The sequence below is a fragment of the Gopherus flavomarginatus genome, chromosome 9 (assembly GCF_025201925.1).
Source record: "Gopherus flavomarginatus isolate rGopFla2 chromosome 9, rGopFla2.mat.asm, whole genome shotgun sequence".
NCBI classification, from domain to species: Eukaryota; Metazoa; Chordata; order Testudines; family Testudinidae; genus Gopherus; species Gopherus flavomarginatus.
The window spans coordinates 88,605,057-88,622,618 of NC_066625.1; the positions used below are offsets into that span (position 1 = coordinate 88,605,057).

General features: G+C 39.1%; 1 protein-coding gene across 1 annotated transcript in view; it reads left to right on the forward strand.

Annotated features, from left to right (window-relative positions):
* Window positions 1–15,257, forward strand: part of PIAS1 (protein inhibitor of activated STAT 1) — a 78,568-nt gene extending 63,311 nt beyond the window's left edge. The window contains exons 9-16 of the mRNA XM_050967564.1: window positions 69–174; window positions 2,141–2,214; window positions 9,294–9,454; window positions 10,957–11,087; window positions 11,485–11,662; window positions 13,343–13,485; window positions 13,816–13,853; window positions 14,872–15,257. Coding sequence (XP_050823521.1) covers window positions 69–174; window positions 2,141–2,214; window positions 9,294–9,454; window positions 10,957–11,087; window positions 11,485–11,662; window positions 13,343–13,485; window positions 13,816–13,853; window positions 14,872–15,165 — 1,125 coding nt within the window. The 3' untranslated portion in view covers window positions 15,166–15,257. The remainder of the gene's footprint in view (window positions 1–68; window positions 175–2,140; window positions 2,215–9,293; window positions 9,455–10,956; window positions 11,088–11,484; window positions 11,663–13,342; window positions 13,486–13,815; window positions 13,854–14,871) is intronic.
* The last annotated feature ends 2,305 nt before the right edge of the window (window positions 15,258–17,562 follow it).

Here is a 17,562-nt window from a genome sequence, read left to right on the forward strand (position 1 = left end):
GTTTGTGCAGATTGATTGTTGTTTGGATTATATCAGCTGAGTTGTTTCATTATATGTTTGTTTTCCAGAATTACTCTATGGCAGTTTATCTTGTAAAACAGCTGTCTTCTACAGTTTTACTACAGAGGTTACGAGCAAAAGGAATAAGGAATCCTGATCATTCTAAAGCACTAAGTATGCCTGATACATTCAAATTCTTGATCTAAATATAAAGAAACAGCTTTTGTAAAAAGATTTTTAGCACTGGCCTCTGCTACTATATGCAAGGCTACTTTTTGTAAATCTAAATTTTTGAATCATGGGAATAAGGAAGGAAAGGAAAAACCTTCTGATCCCTTCAGAAACTAAATCTTCACTAGCAGAGAAGTTGTTTATTCTGTATCACTGCACTACTGTGATAGTTACTGCTCTTTCAGGCTTCCACGCAACCCATGCTGTAACTTTGCAACTCTAGCCTTTTACTTTCCCTGCAAATACTTATCATTGCTTAACTCACCCTTCGCAGGTAAAAAATATAGTGAACTCACAAACCTTCCTTTTAAAAAGAGAGAATCCTAGAATCCTTTCATTCCATTGAAGGCTATCACTGAAGTATAGTGTAAATCTGAGTAATCAAAGGCCTTTGCCTGCATTATGAGCCAGCCCAGTAACACCATTGCCACCGAGGAGTAGAAATGCAAGAGAATTTTTGGCCACTCAACTAATCCGATTTTAATTTGTTAAAAAACAGTAAACTAATTTCACCTGGCATTTTGCTCAGAGTTCCTAACGTGAACTCAGTGTCTGACATTGTTCCCTGATACCAGCATACTGATATGTTGACCATGGTTGACAACTTAGCTCCTCTGGCACAATGGAAGTAAAGCTCATCTGTGCAGGAGACAGTGATTGTCTGGGAGCTGGCCTAAAACTGTGGAATGACTTTCCCCACAGGACCATCCCAAACCTCATCACCTTCTTGTCTAAGTGCAAGGTGTGTTTCTTTGATCTTGCCTTCTCTAATACAAAGATACAGCAATGTGTGTGTAATTTCCGGTAACTTTAATAAAAGTAACAAACAGATCACGCTGCTGTGCACATGTCTTCCCAGGGAGAGGATGAGGGAGCAAACGTCACAGATCTTTGTCATGTTGCTTCATTTACTTCTGGAAGGTACCCAGGTACTACAGTGATGAACACAGTATCAGAACCTACATAGAATAGAACACAACTAAATGCCAAGTACAAAAATAATACTGAACAGTCATGTGTATGAAACTATGTCAATGTAACATTATGATTTGAGATTTAAGGGCACAAAAATCAGGCAATCCAACGACGTTTCCTGAGCCATTCGTCTCCTCTCAAGGACTTTGTGCTTGGCCACACCACACTTACGAGGATACACATTAATGAAATACCCACTAAGAAGGGGCAGCTAAGGGTCATGTAGCAACTGTGGAATTGCCTGATTTCTGTGCATTTAAATCTCAACTGTGTTACTTTTATAACTCTTTTTATAGACAAAAATGGAGGGTAGAAGGGAGGAACCAGGGCCTATATTTGACTGCAATCCTTACAACGCTAATTCTATAAGAGAGCCTGCCTGGTCATGCTCCGCCTTTTACCTATCAATTCTGCAACCCTTGGTGCATTTCCCTTGAATCATTGGAGCCCCCGACTACTTATTTCAAAGAGGCAGAGCAATGCTAGCCTACATGCAGAATTTAACAACAAAAATGTTTTTTTCTAATGTGCCTAAATCCAGCAGTTGACCAAAGAACTTGATATTGCTTTATTAGAGAGCTAATCACTTTAAAATGCATACCCATAAAAATCTAGTATTTTCATGCAGAAACCCTTTTTTAGAAATGAAATATTGTGTTGAAGAAGTTTCTCCTTTCATGGTGCTCCACTGAAGTTTTAGGAGAGTAGAAACTGCATAGGAACTACAGTCTACATATGCACACATGAATATTTTACTTCAGGTTTATAGACTGCAGGAGTTTGGGACAATATAATCAATGTTGCTCATTCCCAATAGACATAGCACACTGCAGGTTTAAAGCAGATTGTTTTAAGCATGTGTTTTACTATATCATCCTGGTGAAGTGTGTGTAACAAACCTTTCTCTGTTTTTTTTCCTTCCTTCAAATGGCAGTAAAAGAGAAACTGACTGCAGACCCAGACAGTGAAATAGCTACAACCAGTTTAAGAGTTTCTCTTCTCTGTCCAGTAAGTGTAAAAGTAACTCCTCCAAAGTTCGTTCTGATGAAACTAAACTGGCTGTTACGGAACAATTTTTAATGCAAGTTAAAGCTGTGTTCACTTATATGTTAACTCTGTGAGTTTGGGATCCAGTGCCTAGGCCCCATATCCAGCAAAGCACATAAGCACGTGATTAACTTTGAGCATGTGAATACAGTAACTCCTCAAAGTTGTCCTGGTTAATGTTGTTACTGTTGCTGATCAATTAGGTTGTTGATCAATTAGGGAACATGCTGGTTTAAAGTTGTGCAATGCTTCCTTCTAACGTGTCGTTTAGGAGCTGCCTGCTTTGCCCACTGTTTGCAGGAAGAGCAGCCCCTTGCAGCTAGCTGGTGGGGGCTTGGAACCAGGGTGGACTGGCAGCCCCCCCATCAGCTCCCTGTTCCCCTAAGTTCCCTGTGCAGCAGCTGCCAGCAGGCTAGCAATTGCAGCTATCCCTTCCCCCACTGCCATGTGCTGCTCCTGCTCTCTGCCTCGGAGCTTCTCCCTGAGCCTCCTGCTTGCTGTGCGGGGGGGAGCTAATGTCAGGGAGTCCCCCCCCTTCCCCCCCGCTCCTACACCCCGTTTACTCCTTCTTCTCCATATAGAGCAGGGTGGGGAGAGAGACAGAGAGAGCCTGGGGCAGCAGCTGCTGGTCTTAACTTCCTAATCCACTTAAAAAGACAATGCATTTAAGACTGAGTCAGTTTACTTAAAGGGGTAGTGTGCATTTTTCTCTCTCTCTCTCTCTCTCCCCCACACACAAGATGTGTGTGTCTGTCTCTGTCTGTATGCTCAGAGGCGGCTCCAGGCACCAGCACGCTAAGTGCATTCCTGGGGCGGTAAGCCACGGGGGGCGCTCTGCCGGTCACCGCAAGGGCGACAGGCAGGTTGCCTTCGGCGGCATGCCTGCGGAGGGTTCGCTGGTCCCGTGACTTCGGCGGACCTCCCACAGGCGTGCCGCTGAATCCGCGGGACCGGGGACCTCCCGCAGGCAAGCTGCCTGCCATGCTTGGGGTGGCAAAATACTTAGAGCCGCCCCTGGCTATGCTGTCTCCCCTCCCCTCCATTCCTGCTGCCTTGTGGCCTGAGAGGCTACATTAACAACAATGTGTTAACCCTTGAGGGCTCAGCCAAGTGCTAGTTCATCATTTAGCACAGGGGTTCTCAAACTGGGGGTCGGGACGCCTCAGGGGGTCGCAAGGTTATTACATGGGGGGTTGTGAGCTGTCAGCCTCCACCCTAACCCCTGCTTTGCCTCCAGCATATGTAATAGTGTTAAATATATAAAAAGTATTTTTAATTTATATGGGGAGGGGTTGCACTCAGAGGCTTGCTATGTGAAAGAGGTCACCAGTACAAAAGTTTGAGAACCACTGATTTAGCAGCAAGGCATTCCCTGGGAAATATCCCACCCTCTTCCACCCTCTAACTTCATCACCTTAACCAAGACTCACAATCATCATAGCTGTGAACAGTATTAAATTACTTACATTATTTACATACTTTATACTGTATTAGTATACTTTTTAAACAGTCTGTATATAGATATATAAAATAGTTTTTTGTCTGGTGAAAAGAATTTCCTTGGAACCTGACCTCCGCATTTACATTAATTCTTATGGGGAAATTGGATTTGCTTAACATTGTTTTGCTTAAAGTCGCATTTTTCAGGAACATAACTACAACCTTAAGTGAGGAGTTACTGTAGTTCCATTCACTTCACTGGAGCTATGCAAATGCTTTAAGTTAATCACCTTTAAGTGTTGATGGGTTGGGTCCTAAAAGAGGATAGTTTATCTAGATATTGAACATAGTTTAACTCCTGGGTGCTTGGCCGTGGTACAGCCATTATTAGCAATAGGATGAATGTATCCTCGTATACATGTACACCAACAACTGGCTTCCTGGAGCCAAAGAGTTAAATTCCTGTAACTGAAGTCGATCGGTATATATGTACACTTCAATGATAGGGTTTTATTGTTTTCAATTTTAAAAAAAGAATCAGTAGTCCAAAGGACATTTAAGCAAATAAAGGTTGCTACAAAATTTGAAATAGGATTGCTTGCTTCCCATACCAATCTGTGCAACTCACAAATGACTTTAATTATTAGTCCCATGGAATTTGGAAATGAGATCAAATACATTAATCAAAACAGATTTATTGAACTGTTAACTGAGGTAAAAGGAGCTGGAAAATAAGAGGAATTAAACAATAGTTTGTACATATTACAGTTCTTATCACCAGCTGAATTACAATATGAATAATTGGTTTAAACTTTATTTTGCATCCTGTATACCCTTAGTTTTCCCATGAAGTGTAACATACTTCTTCATTACTGTGTGCTTTGTCATTGGTCAACAGAGTGTCTTAATTGCAGCTAAAACCTAAACTGTGTCAAGAATAAGGATGCATCTGTTTCCTGATTTGTCTAGATCCACTTAAGCCTGACGCTGAAAGTTTTCAGTTTTGAAATGCGACTCTCAAGAATAAAGCTGACTTAGCTACTTACTCTGTTGCCTGGCAAAATTGGGGCTTATTTGTAAGGTTATTAAATGGCCTCTTAGATTCTGACAATGGAAAGATATTTTTGGATACAAAAACTCAACGTTGCAAAGAGCACAATTCACTTTGCTGACTCTTTTTCCTAAAAATATTGGTTAGGCAGATTATTGTGTTTATAGCTGTGCTGGATATTTTGATATTTAATCTTCATTCGTAAGGCTTTTTGGTATGGCACATATTAGCTGTAATAGTATTTAACACTTATGTCACCAGATAAAAGTACTCTTTTTATTCAGCACAAGAGAGTGCAGCGGTATTGCTTTTATAAAAAGTGAAATCCTGTTCTTAAGAGGTTTGAGAGATGTAATACAAAAAATGCATTAATTTAAAGGTCAAGAACACACTTGTATTCATAATATTAACAACTAGATTTTGTTGAATCTTTGCATAGTTAAATTTTTGCTTTGTACTGTTGGAACCTCAGTACCTTAGGAAGTACTAGTACTGTGCTATCATGGTTTAATTCTTTAAATACAATGCTCTTTTTTCCTAAAGTTAAAGACTATTTAGGTTCAGTGAAAAGCAATAATAGGAATTCATTTACATGTTAACAGTGCTAATGTAGTAGCTCAGTCACTTAAAGCCTTGTGCATCTTTTGGGGTTACAGATGTTTACTTCAGTAGCAGCTGATTGCCTTTTATTGGTACTTTTGGCAATTCATAGTTTTTGCAACCTTTTGGTTTTGGTTTCCTGCTGACCAGTTTTCTAAAACAATACATCTGTTTGTTGTCCTACTCATCCCTGTTTATAGAGGGAAAGAACCGTCTATCAGTTTTACTCTTAAACATACCTAGAAATTGATCTAGGAATAAACAAGCTTAAAGGTATTTTCTTTTATGCATAGAGATAGGAAGAGGGTTTTTTTATGCAATTTGAGGTCTCATAATCTGTCCTTTTAGCTAGAGCTTTTTAAATGTTAGTTCTTTGACTGAGTTTTGGTTCAGACAAATTCACATTAGAGCAGGAAGGACTTCTGCAAGGCAGTCTCCATGGCCGCAAGCTTAAAGATAGCTGAATTAAAGTTAATGCAGAAATGAAAAATTAAGTTTTTAGTGATGTGAAATATAAACGAAATACCCAAGCTAGCATTGAGAAGTAACTCTTGTGGAATAGTTTTTATTGCAGTCTATGCTTCCTCTTTCTCTTTAAGCCTAGTCTCTTCCAATAAATGGGAAGGTTTAGAACAGAATATTTTAGGTATGTTTTTCTGTATCATCCTGGTGATGTGTATGTAACGTGCCCACACTTTGGGAGTCATCCTTCAGCGTGCCCATTGTTTAGTGCAATCTAGTTTAAAAGTGCTTCACTGTTCCTCTTTCACTATTCTGTCATTGCAGAAGTTCTTAAGGACAGATATATCTTCCCGTGTGTCCTGTAAAGTGGCTTTTGCAATATAAACGAAAGGATGGTGACTAATAACATACTATTCATGGTCGTGAAAACAATTCTATGACAAAACCCTTGTTTTCATTTGCTAATACGTAACTTTCCGAAACCGTCAATGCTTGGTCTCAGACGCAAGGTAAATTTTCCTTGGGAAAGTTTGAAGAAAATCTCTTCCGCTTTTTGAGAGTAAAGTCTCATCTTTTTTTCTTAAATGTTCTTAATCGCCAGTAATTCAAGTACCAGAACCAAAGACTGTAAAGCATGGCATGTATTCAGCCCAGCATGATGAAAAATGGCTGCTAAAAGCCCCGTTCTGCAGCCCTGATAAGAGTAATTCTTGCTTATAAAAGTAGTTGCGAGACTGGGCCCTAAATTTGAGAGGAGAAAAATATAAAGGTTCTAAGAGGCTGAAAAATCACCTCTGAATATGTTCCGAATTGCCTTGTAAGTTGCTTTTGCAAATAAGCCCTACCCCAAATTTGTGAAATTCAAGCAGGCACCTGGAAGGAGCTGACCCAAGATTCAGCAGGCCAAGGGGCTGCTGATAGGACAGTGTTCATGAGGAAGTTTGAAAGACAATGTGTGTCTGTTTCCAAAAATAACCTCAGCCTTGAGGACAGGAGAGAATAATTGACATGAATGTTTTTCCCCCCAAATCTGGCAACTATTGTGGTTCTGCAATTTTCTGCAAATTCTTATCTTCCCTTCTTTAGTTTTTCTCTTTTTATTGTGATGATAACTCTGTTCTTTACATTGACAATGTATTAGGCTAAATGTTGTGAGACTGCTGCCAAAAATATTGGACTTGAACCTTTCATTGTAACTTTATGTAGTGTGTAAAGAGGATCTGTGAGTGTTTTCCATCCCCTCGGCATCTTTTACCTTAGTAACATGAACACAGCTTGGCCAGACTGAAGGATCTAACCTAATAAGTTTTCATGCCGAAGTTGGGAAATGAGACCATTGTTACTTGTCCACATTGCACACACTGTATTTAGGCATCCTATTAAGTCTTAACTAGTGCTCAGAAATTATATATGCAATATGGTAATGGTATTATGAGAAGAAAACTTCTATTTCTTCATGAGTGTGACATTGCATTATTTGGTGTTGTGTATTTAAGAACGAGTTCAACGTTTTATACCTCAAATCTTGTTACAATTCTCATTAACCTGTTTTTTCCTGGGGAGTTTTGTGTCACTGCGCTGCTGCTGCTATTGGTGTTTATTTTGCATCATATGTAAGCATCCAGGTTCTGGAAAACAAAAGGTCTTCTGTTTCCAACATGCTTAATCATGATACTGATTGTAGTTGGTGAATTTGTATTATGCCCAAAAGACAAATGAGCCATTGACCTACCATCTGAGGGAGATGAATTTAGAACAGATATGGATCAGGGGGACTAGTACTGCATGAAAGAAATAATATGCTTGGTCATGGGTATTGGGGGAAGGGTAGCCAAATACATGGCATGCATAGCACCTCCTGCTGACTGATCTCTATACCAGCATCACTGCATATTCCTCTGGGACATGTATGACTCCCCTCTTCCTTCTGTAGCTGACTTGTGTTAATGATTGAAATCCAGAGGGAAGAAGAATAAACAAAATAAAGATAAGGGTTAGAAGCTACTGTGTGGATGAATGTTGCTGAGAATGGAAGCAGATATTTCAGGCTGCTGAAAGGTTAGAGTGACCAGGGGCTGGTCTGTGCTGGGGAGGGATCGATCTAAGATATGCAACTTCAGCTACGTGAATAGTGTAGCTGAAGTCGAAGCATCTTAGATCGAATTACCTCGGGTCCTCACGGCGCGTGATTGACATCCGCGGCTCCCCTGTCGACTCTGCTACCACCGCTCGCTCCGGTGGAGTTCCGGAGTTGACAGGAGTGCGTTCGGGGATCGATATACTGCATCTAGGTGAGATGCGATATATCGATCCCTGAAAAATCGATTGCTACCCGCGGATATGGCGCGTAGTCTGGATGTACCCCAGATGTCCTGATTTTATAGGGACAGTCCTAATTTTTGGTCTTTTTCTGATATAGGCCCCTATTACCCACACCATCCCACCCCCGTCCCGATTTTTCACTTTTCCTGTCTGGTCACCCTGTTAAAGGTTGCTGCAGAGAAGCTTTGGGAAGGAAGTAGTTCACTACAAGCAGAGCCTTTGTTCTCTTTTGTTGGTGTTTTTAGCTTCTTTGATGTTTTGAGAGCGAGTGCCACCCTGTGGCACTAGTCCTGTATTGCCTGTTAGGAGTGTACATGACCTTGTAGCTTCTGAAACATCCTGCAGACAGTTCCATTAGGTATTTTACTTAAATGAGAGAGCTGTAATATTTTTAGGCTTTGGATTGGTTTTGGACTGTATTTTCTTTGTCAAGATATTTCTTGTCTAAATCTTAGACTGAGCCCACTCTCTATCTGTAGTATGCCATGTGAGTGTGATCATCTACGTTGCTTAGGCACTGTTCTTTTGGAGTAGATTTTTCCATTTTGGACAGACTTCAGGTGGGCAGTTGTTGATTTGGAGGATGGTGTTGGCCAGGATCCCCAGTTATGGAGCAGAGCCACATTGTGATAGGTGCTGAACAAACAGAACAAAAAGACACTTCCTGCATCAAAGGCTGGGAGTGAACATCATCATCTCTTATATAGTCTATATAGTGTCTGTAGATACTCTGCAATGCTGAAAGAGACTTAGTGTGGTAGTGGATGGCAAATTAGCTGTAGCTTTCAGTACACCAATGAGGGAGAATAATTATTTTTCATATTTATTAGTCTAAAACACTATGGTAAGTGACAAAAGGTAAATTGACTTTGCATTTTGGGCCAGCAGCGTAAAAATGAAGTGGTCTTCCATTTCCCATGTCTCAACTTCGTTTAACAAAAATCTATTTGTAGTAGGACTTGTTATTGATACTATAAGGTACACAGAAAAGCCAGAGCAAAGGTGTGTGACTTGAATATAGTAATCAGAACTTGTATTTCTCAAAATACTTAATGCTTAGAAACTGAACTGTAGCACAGTTGTATCTTCCTGATTAAAACAGGTGAACAGCTCTTTTTCAAAAGAGGCAACAGTTGTTTTGTTTTGTTTTTTTCTCCTCCTAAAGCTTGGGAAAATGCGGCTGACTATCCCTTGTAGGGCCCTGACTTGTTCACATCTGCAGTGTTTTGATGCCACTCTGTACATTCAAATGAATGAGAAGAAACCTACTTGGGTTTGTCCTGTTTGTGACAAGAAGGCTCCCTATGAACACCTCATTATTGATGGGTAAGTAACATTTGGAACAAATACGGTGCATACTTTGTAATTGTGTTGTACCATGTCTGGGAATAGTTTATAAGCAGACATTCCTATCTTAAATTTTATGCACATTCCCACATTTGGAGTTGTTACATGTATTTATTTCCCTGATGCTACTTATTAAAAAAAACCTAAAAACCCCACTGAAAGCAAGCACCAGCTTCTATGCACACGTGCAACATTTGGATTCAGTGCTCAGTATTAGTTCTGTAGATCCCGGTCCACCTGGGCAGGAATTTGCTTCTCCAAAAGCATTTAAGCAGTGATTGTTCCTCACTCTTTTGCCTTGAAATAAATGTGCTTACTTATAAATTTGTGCATCATTTCTTGATGCAATGTACTAGAGTCCATTTGAGTTACTCCAAAAGCAGTGTGTGTGTCCTGGAGGGAATGAGGAAATTATCATGTGGTTCTGTTCAGGAGAAAAAGCTTAATTTTACTGGGAAGGATCGCTCTTTCCCAAGTTGAAACGTATTTCCCAATGGTAAATCTCTATGGATTGCTACACTTGAGTCACCAAACAGCTAATATCTATAGCTCTGTTGGTAAAGAAGATATATCAAAGTGATTATGCTATTTTAACTATTCCCTCTCCTAATCCTTCCTCTAGATTTTATCCCTTAGCAGTAGGGATCAACATAGAATATTCTTTTACAGAAGTAAGAACTAATTGTACAGTGAATAGAAAATTCATTCCTTAAAGTAGTATTGTCTGGCCACCTCTTTTGAGGCATTTTATTCATTTTACGCATTAGACCTGTCCACTTTACACATGAAATAATTCCTGAGAGCCTGCTTCAGAAATGGCTGCCCCTCAGACAGCTTGATCCATGGTTAGGCCAGCTGTGTTCACAGCCAGTTTAAGGAAGCTTTGTTTAATTTTTTGTTAACATTACTGCATCCATAGTGGAAGGTATCTTAAGGAAACAAGCAACTGATGGTTACCCAGACAAATTGAGGTGTGCAGTTATAAGCAGTGATTGTTCCTCACTCTTTTGCCTTGAAATAAATGTGCTTACTTATCAATTTGTGCATCATTTCTTGATGCAATGTACTAGAGTCCATTTGAGTTACTCAAATGTTTGGATTCTTAGAATACTCTTGATTATGTAAATGTCAGGGAAGTCATTGACTAAATCTGGATAAATAGGGGAATTTTCATCATAATATACATAGCGGGGCATGAACCCGTTTTGCCAACAAGAAGTTCAACTTATTGAGGTTTGGACAATCGAGATTCTACTGTATCATTAAGTGAATGTGCAGGTTATTATTTTAAATAATAATTTAAAATTTCAGTTTCCTTGTTGAGAACTTGTACTAAGGAGAGAAAAATGCCCAAAATTCTCAAGTAGGACTAATCCTTTCAAAAGAGTGGTTCTAATTTACGTTAATTTAATCTAATTTAAAGTGCTTCTCCAGTTCCATTTTGTTTTTTGAAGATGGATATTAAGGTTTTTGTTTCACAGGTTGTTTATGGAAATCTTGAAGTACTGCACAGACTGCGATGAAATTCAGTTTAAGGAGGATGGGTCATGGGCTCCCATGAGATCAAAAAAGGAGGTTCAAGAAGTAACTGCTTCTTATAATGGAGTTGATGGTAAGTCTTAAATTTTTGAAGGTGCAAGCTAAATCCCGTATTGTTAACCCACATTGTGTAAAATATTAAAATGTGGGTTTGTTTCTAAAAGAGTACTAGAATTCTATGAGCAACGGAACATGAAAGTTCTCTTCGTGTAGCGGTAGCTTTTTATTGATTAATTTGAAGTAAGATGTTTGAGTAACATTAACATCCATGTGAGCCTGTCTGTATTTCTAAAGTTTTGTTAATGCTTTTTTAAAGTAGTTTTCTTTTCACTTTTGTTTTGGCTTCTAAACTTTATTTATGGCAAGCACGTGTAATTTTAATGTAACCAGGTGATGCTTGTCTTCATTGTAATGCATCTACAATATAAATTATGACTTGAATAACTACCTTTTTTTTAAAATCTTTGTAGGATGCATAAGTTCTTCTTTGGATCATCAGGTGTCTTCTCACCATCAATCAAATAAAAATAAGAAAGTAGAAGTGATTGATCTAACCATAGACAGCTCCTCAGATGAAGAGGAGGAAGAACCGTCTGCCAAGAGGAGTTGTCCTTCCATTTCTCCTGCATCACCACTGAATAATAAGGGGTAAGAATAAAGTGGACACTATTTTTAGTTAAGATGAAAGTATGTTCATGACAAGTAATGGTGAAAACAAATTTCAAGTGAAATTTAATTGCCCCTGGGAAGTTCACTATTCAAAGTCTGTTGTAATGAACTCAGGACATAACTTGATACCACAAACTATGGTTTGATCTCAGTACTTGTAACTCACAGAAAGACGGGGAGTTATAAACATGGTGGTATGCTAGCAGAAGTGAATATTTGTCTTGCTGCAGCTTCACAGGCTGAAGTTTGAGTTTTACTACAAAACATAGTACAACGATGAAGCATTTTTTTTAACTGACCTGTGATAAAAAAGGAAAACACTGGACAAGGCCTTGAGCTAGTGTGTAGTGTAACAAACGTTTTGAGAGGCATGGAAATTAATCTGTGCTAGCAGAGAATTGTGACAACAAAGTACACAAATGAGAACAGCAGCGGTATAAGCAGGAGCGGCTCTAGGTATTTTGCCGCCCCAAGCACGGCAATCAGGCAGCCTTCGGCAGCATGCCTGCGGGAGGTCCACGGTCCTGCGGATTCGGCAGCACGCCTGCGGGAGGTCCGTCGAAGTCACGGGACCAGCGGACCGTCCGCAGGCATGCCGCCGAAGGCAACTTGCCTGCCGCCCTCCCGGCAACCAGCAGAGCGCCCCCCCGTGGCTTGCCACCCCAGGCACGCGCTTGGTGTGCTGGTGCCTGGAACCGCCCCTGGATATGAGAAACTTACATAGTGTGGTGTGGGTGTGTTGTCTGTTTTTGCCAAAGACTACCACCAGCAAAGTAGCTATATAGAATAGCAGAATAACCAGATAAATAGCGATGCTGTTTGTAGAGCAGCACTGGCAAAACGTGCATGGATGAAAACATTGGGTCTATACAGAGGGATTGTGCCATTGTACCGATTATTATACCAGTAATAAAAGCCACTCGGTGATCATGTGAGTCTTGTCAAGATCTCCTTGGCTGTTGCTCCATAGGAAATGCCTTGTGTGGCATATAGAAATATTTGTAGGGATGTTTATGTGGACTTTTAACTATATATACATACATATAACTCTTAAATCCTCAGTCTTTTTGTCCTGACTCGTGATGGCTATTCATACGTTTCTTAAGATAGGCAGTGCTACCTGTGACTAAAGTTAAAGTTGCCTAATACTTTCCATTATAAGACCTGTTTTCATATCTTTATAACTTTGACAAAATGTAACCATAGGGGCTGAAATTTTCCATGCAGATGACTGCCTCAGACTGTTGTTTTATGTGTCTGTGCAAATGATTCAGCCATTTCTGAGAGCAAGATTAGAGAAAAATGTGGGTCGTGTCCCCCCCCCGGCCCGGGTCCGTAAAAAAATTCTTACAACTGTTATTTGTTGAAGTTCTAGACCGTTATGCTTTGGAACAAGACTTTGAAATTTGGCGGGGGCTGTCCTCTCTGGTGTCAGGGATATGTCTTTTGCCTGAGTGACACATGCTTTTACTGTAATGCATGCCACATTTTGAATTATGTCTTCAGAACTAACTTTGGTTTTTAAAGCTCTGTAGAATGCATGTGTTGGTATTTTGGGTTTTGTTTTTTTCCACAAGCAGAAATCTGCAATCTTCAAACTGTTTTAACATTTAAACCAACCATGTTTACAAAGTGTGAAAAACATTATTTCCTTTGCAGCATTTTAAACCTACCCCATCAAGCATCTCCAGTTTCAAGAACCCCAAGCCTTCCTGCTGTTGACACAAGTTACATGAATACATCACTTATTCAGGACTACAGGCATCCATTCCACATGACACCTATGCCTTATGATTTACAAGGTTTGGCTTCTCGCTGCTTTGAAATTGCACGTGAAAAGTTCACGCTGTTGTGAAGGAGTGAAAACATGCAATTGATTAGTGGTCCAGTCATACAAAATGTTATTTTGGGGATCATAGAAGATAATTGTATGCATAACTCAGGTTAACTCTTATTTGAAGGGATAAAAACACTGAATCTCTCCTACAAACTGTACTTCACTGTCTAAGTATAACTAAGAGTTAAATGTCATGATCATCCACATCACACTTTGGTTAAATTATTTGATTTTGGGGGGAAGAGGGCAACGTTCTCTTGAGAAACTGAAAACCTTTCTATTTTGACTTTCACAGGATTAGATTTCTTCCCTTTCCTATCAGGAGACAATCAGGTAAGTGGTAGAAAAATGAGTAATGCAGCATAAGTTAATTTTAAGTAAATCCCTTCTAAAGGGATTCCAGAGAATCAGAAATTGAGCTAGTGTGTAGGTTTTTGTAAAGAAGGCTTTACAAAACTTGAATGCTATGAGAAATTTTTCTGGAATAATAAAATAAACAGGAATGGAAATTCTTCTGAAGTAATCATTGCCCTGTAGTTTGCATGGCAAATATTGCATCATCGGTGTAGCAGAAAGTGAACCTGAGCAGTCTGCTTTCATTGTGTGGAGAAATGCAAAATGGAAACCACTGGCAGAAAGACCAAATGCAAATTACTTTTAAATTATTTTAAATTTAAAAATGATCATTGGCAACTAGTATTTCTCGCTAATGTCATTTTAAAGCTGAAAGCTCACTTCTTTGGGGCTTGCCCGTACATTTGAAAAAAACCCCAAAAAACCCGGTATTGCTGAGAACCGTGAGCCACCTACTGATTTTAAGCACACTGTTCCTTAAAACTGTATCTGTTTCTTGAGTGCAGTATGAGAGATCTTCCTACTGTAAAAATAAGTATCTGACTTGAATGTCATGGTAGTGGGTGGTTGTGTCTCTTAATTTTGGCCAAAAGATTCTATTGAAGTATGAGTAGTTTCTTTCCAATAGATGGGTTGGTTTTTTTTTTTTTGGTGGGAGAGGGGTAAGAAAGGGAAATTACACTGCTTCTCACCATCCCAATAGTACCTCAGTATAGTTTGGAATTGTGAGAGATGGCTTCCTATCCAGTAGGAGCAGACAGCACTAACTTTGTTTCCAGTTTTCTTCTGGCTTTAGAAACAAGGTCTTCAGTCCACTTGCTTGTACAAATTGTTTTACAAAGTAATACTTGGACAACACAGAATAGACAAATGATTGTCAGTTTCTAGAATTCAGGAAGCTTAGAATACACAGATACTTTGTACTTCCTTTGTGCCCCTGTAAAGAGAACCTGTGGAATCAGAAGTGTAACTTTACAATGTTGTCTTTTTTCCACAGCATTACAACACTTCCCTTCTTGCCGCTGCAGCGGCGGCAGTTTCTGCATCTGATGATCCAGAACTCTTGCACCCTCGTTTTTTCCCTTACGCTTCATCCCAGATGTTTCTTGATCAGTTGAATGCAGGAGGCAGCAGTACTCTCCCAGCCACTAATGGTAGCAATAGTGGCAGTAACAGCAGTCTTGTGTCCTCCAACAGCTTGCGAGAGAATCATGGCCATCCAGTTGCAAATCGAAGCAGCACAGACACGGCATCGATCTTTGGCATACCAGACATTATTTCATTGGACTAATTCGTGGACTACATGAACTTGTCAGAAAAAGAGATCTTTGTGCTTGGTTTTATCTTACTCTATTTAGAAATGTAGACAAGGTGTTTTTTTCCTTTTTTAGGAAAAAAAACTTAAGACATGTACAGAGAACAAAACTATATTTTCAGTTTTACTTTTGTATATAAACCTAAGATGGCCTGACTGGTAAAACAAAACAAAACAAAAAGAAAAAAAGTACAAAAAGGAAAAAAAGAGAGAAACTTCAGTTCATTTTTCTGGACGCTGAAGATTTTACACTTATGCATTTGTCCTGTGAGTTACTTATTTTAGTTTGGACACAAATGGCATTATTTTCTTCACAGTAATGTTAATGAAAAAGGAAAGGAATTTCTGAAGTTTTACGTTGCAGGAGGATTTTTCTTTTGGAAACGCCATTTACAATTGATGGTAGAACTGAATTCCTCTTAACCCCGTTTCAGCACAGATTTATTATGCTTAAAGTGATATAAACCCTACTTGTACTGTTCCACCGCATTCCCTCTGTAGTGCAGGATATGGGAGTGTGCTTTAAATGTCATTTCTGATTCTACATGGTTGTATATTCAGTTGGCATGTGGAGTTCCAGCTCTTTCATCAAACATTGTTGCAGGCTCATTAGTGTGTCAGTTACTCTTATGGGTTAGACTCGATACAATCACAAGCTGAAGTATTGTTTTGAGATAGGACCGTTTTATAGAATCTAGCCCCATATAAAAGCCCTGACACACCTTCACACTAGATTTTTATTTCTAACCTCCAGTATTAATTCTTTAAATAATTACGGTCCCAATCAACAAGGTACTGAAACATGTGTTAAATTTTTAAGTGTGGAACTACTCATGTGCTTTAAAGTTAGCAGTGTACTTAAGGAGCTTACTGAATTGGGGCCAAAATGGCTCCGTCAGTGAATACCTACTTTTGGCCACAATAGATTACATTTCTGCTAAAAACAAACCTGTCAAACACAGAGAAGGAAATAGGGTTTAAAATGCACTGTTGCATGGTTTGTGCTGCTGTCAGTGGTAGTGACCCATCATCTTCTGACTTCACATGCATCAAAATTCAGTTAATATTGAATGTTAGACATTAAGCTTAAAAAACCAACCAAACAAAAGCACCATCCAAACCATAGCCCACTCACTTAACTGGGCTGGAACGTCTGTCTGTAGAAATCTATCAGTGGTCACTGACTGGATTTTTCTCTTTTTGGCCTCCTAGTTATTTTGAGTGATTCCCTGTTTTTAAGTATGCTTATATTGAACTCTTGAGAGCTGTATGTGCTCTACAATTCCTGTTCCTTTTTTTTTTTTTTTTATTTTAAGACATGCATGACATAGGAAAGTCTTTTTTAGAACTGATGGATCATTTGGACTGATCCATTCTTATTAAATAGAGAAACATGTAAATAGATGGAAAGCAGTTTTTCAGGAGATTCTTTAAAATAAGAGTTGGGGGTGGGTGGGAGGGGGAGGTGATTCTATTGTGTCCCAAAGTCCTCACCAGAGAGAATGAATATGTCCTCTGGTGTGAAAAATATTTTTTTAGCTAGTTGAAAGTGCAGGTAACAAGCTTATCAGGAAGGACAGGAAGAAATACCACAATTTAGCAGATTCCTGTCTCAATTTTTATGTTCCAAAAAGTTGATATCAGCTAGTTTGAGCATTGATAAGGGCCACCTTTCACTTATAAAGTTGTCTCTTTAAACCTTGCATTGATTTAAAAAAAAAATTACTTTAATCCAAGTAGAATTAGGCATTGCCGTAAGATCAGTTGAATGGTAAATTGACAGGTTCACATGAATATGTGGCATCAAAATTGTTTTTAGAGTTTTTACAGCATCCCTCTACCACTGAATAGTTGACTTGAATTTTGAAAACAAAATGTTTGTGTTTATATGTAAATGTGTGTGTATATATGTATTTATAGATCAGTGTGTGAGTCAAAAGTGAGTTAAATAGTTTTTCCCATGCATGTGTATTCCATACATATCTGGCTGATATAGATATATATTTCATCATACACCCGTTTTATAATTTATTAAATATCAGTTTAAAATAAAAGGAGAAAACAGGAAATATTTCATTTTTAAATTCAGTCTGAGATTGAGGTATTTAAACCTTCATTAGGACTATAACTAGTTGATAAATTTTAGTCTAGCAAATCCATTGGGTTAGTAAATTGGTAATTAGAGAGCAGATGCTCCACTGTAATACCTAGTATGAATCTGAAGTGACTGATTCCTCCAGACTCGCACCAGTGTAACTGAGAGCAGATGTGGCCCCGCCTTCTAAACTTGGTAAGAAAATGAAAATTAAAGAATGAAGTTCTGGGGAGTTGATGGCTGTTTCACATCTGAGTGGTGGCAGTGTTCATACCGAT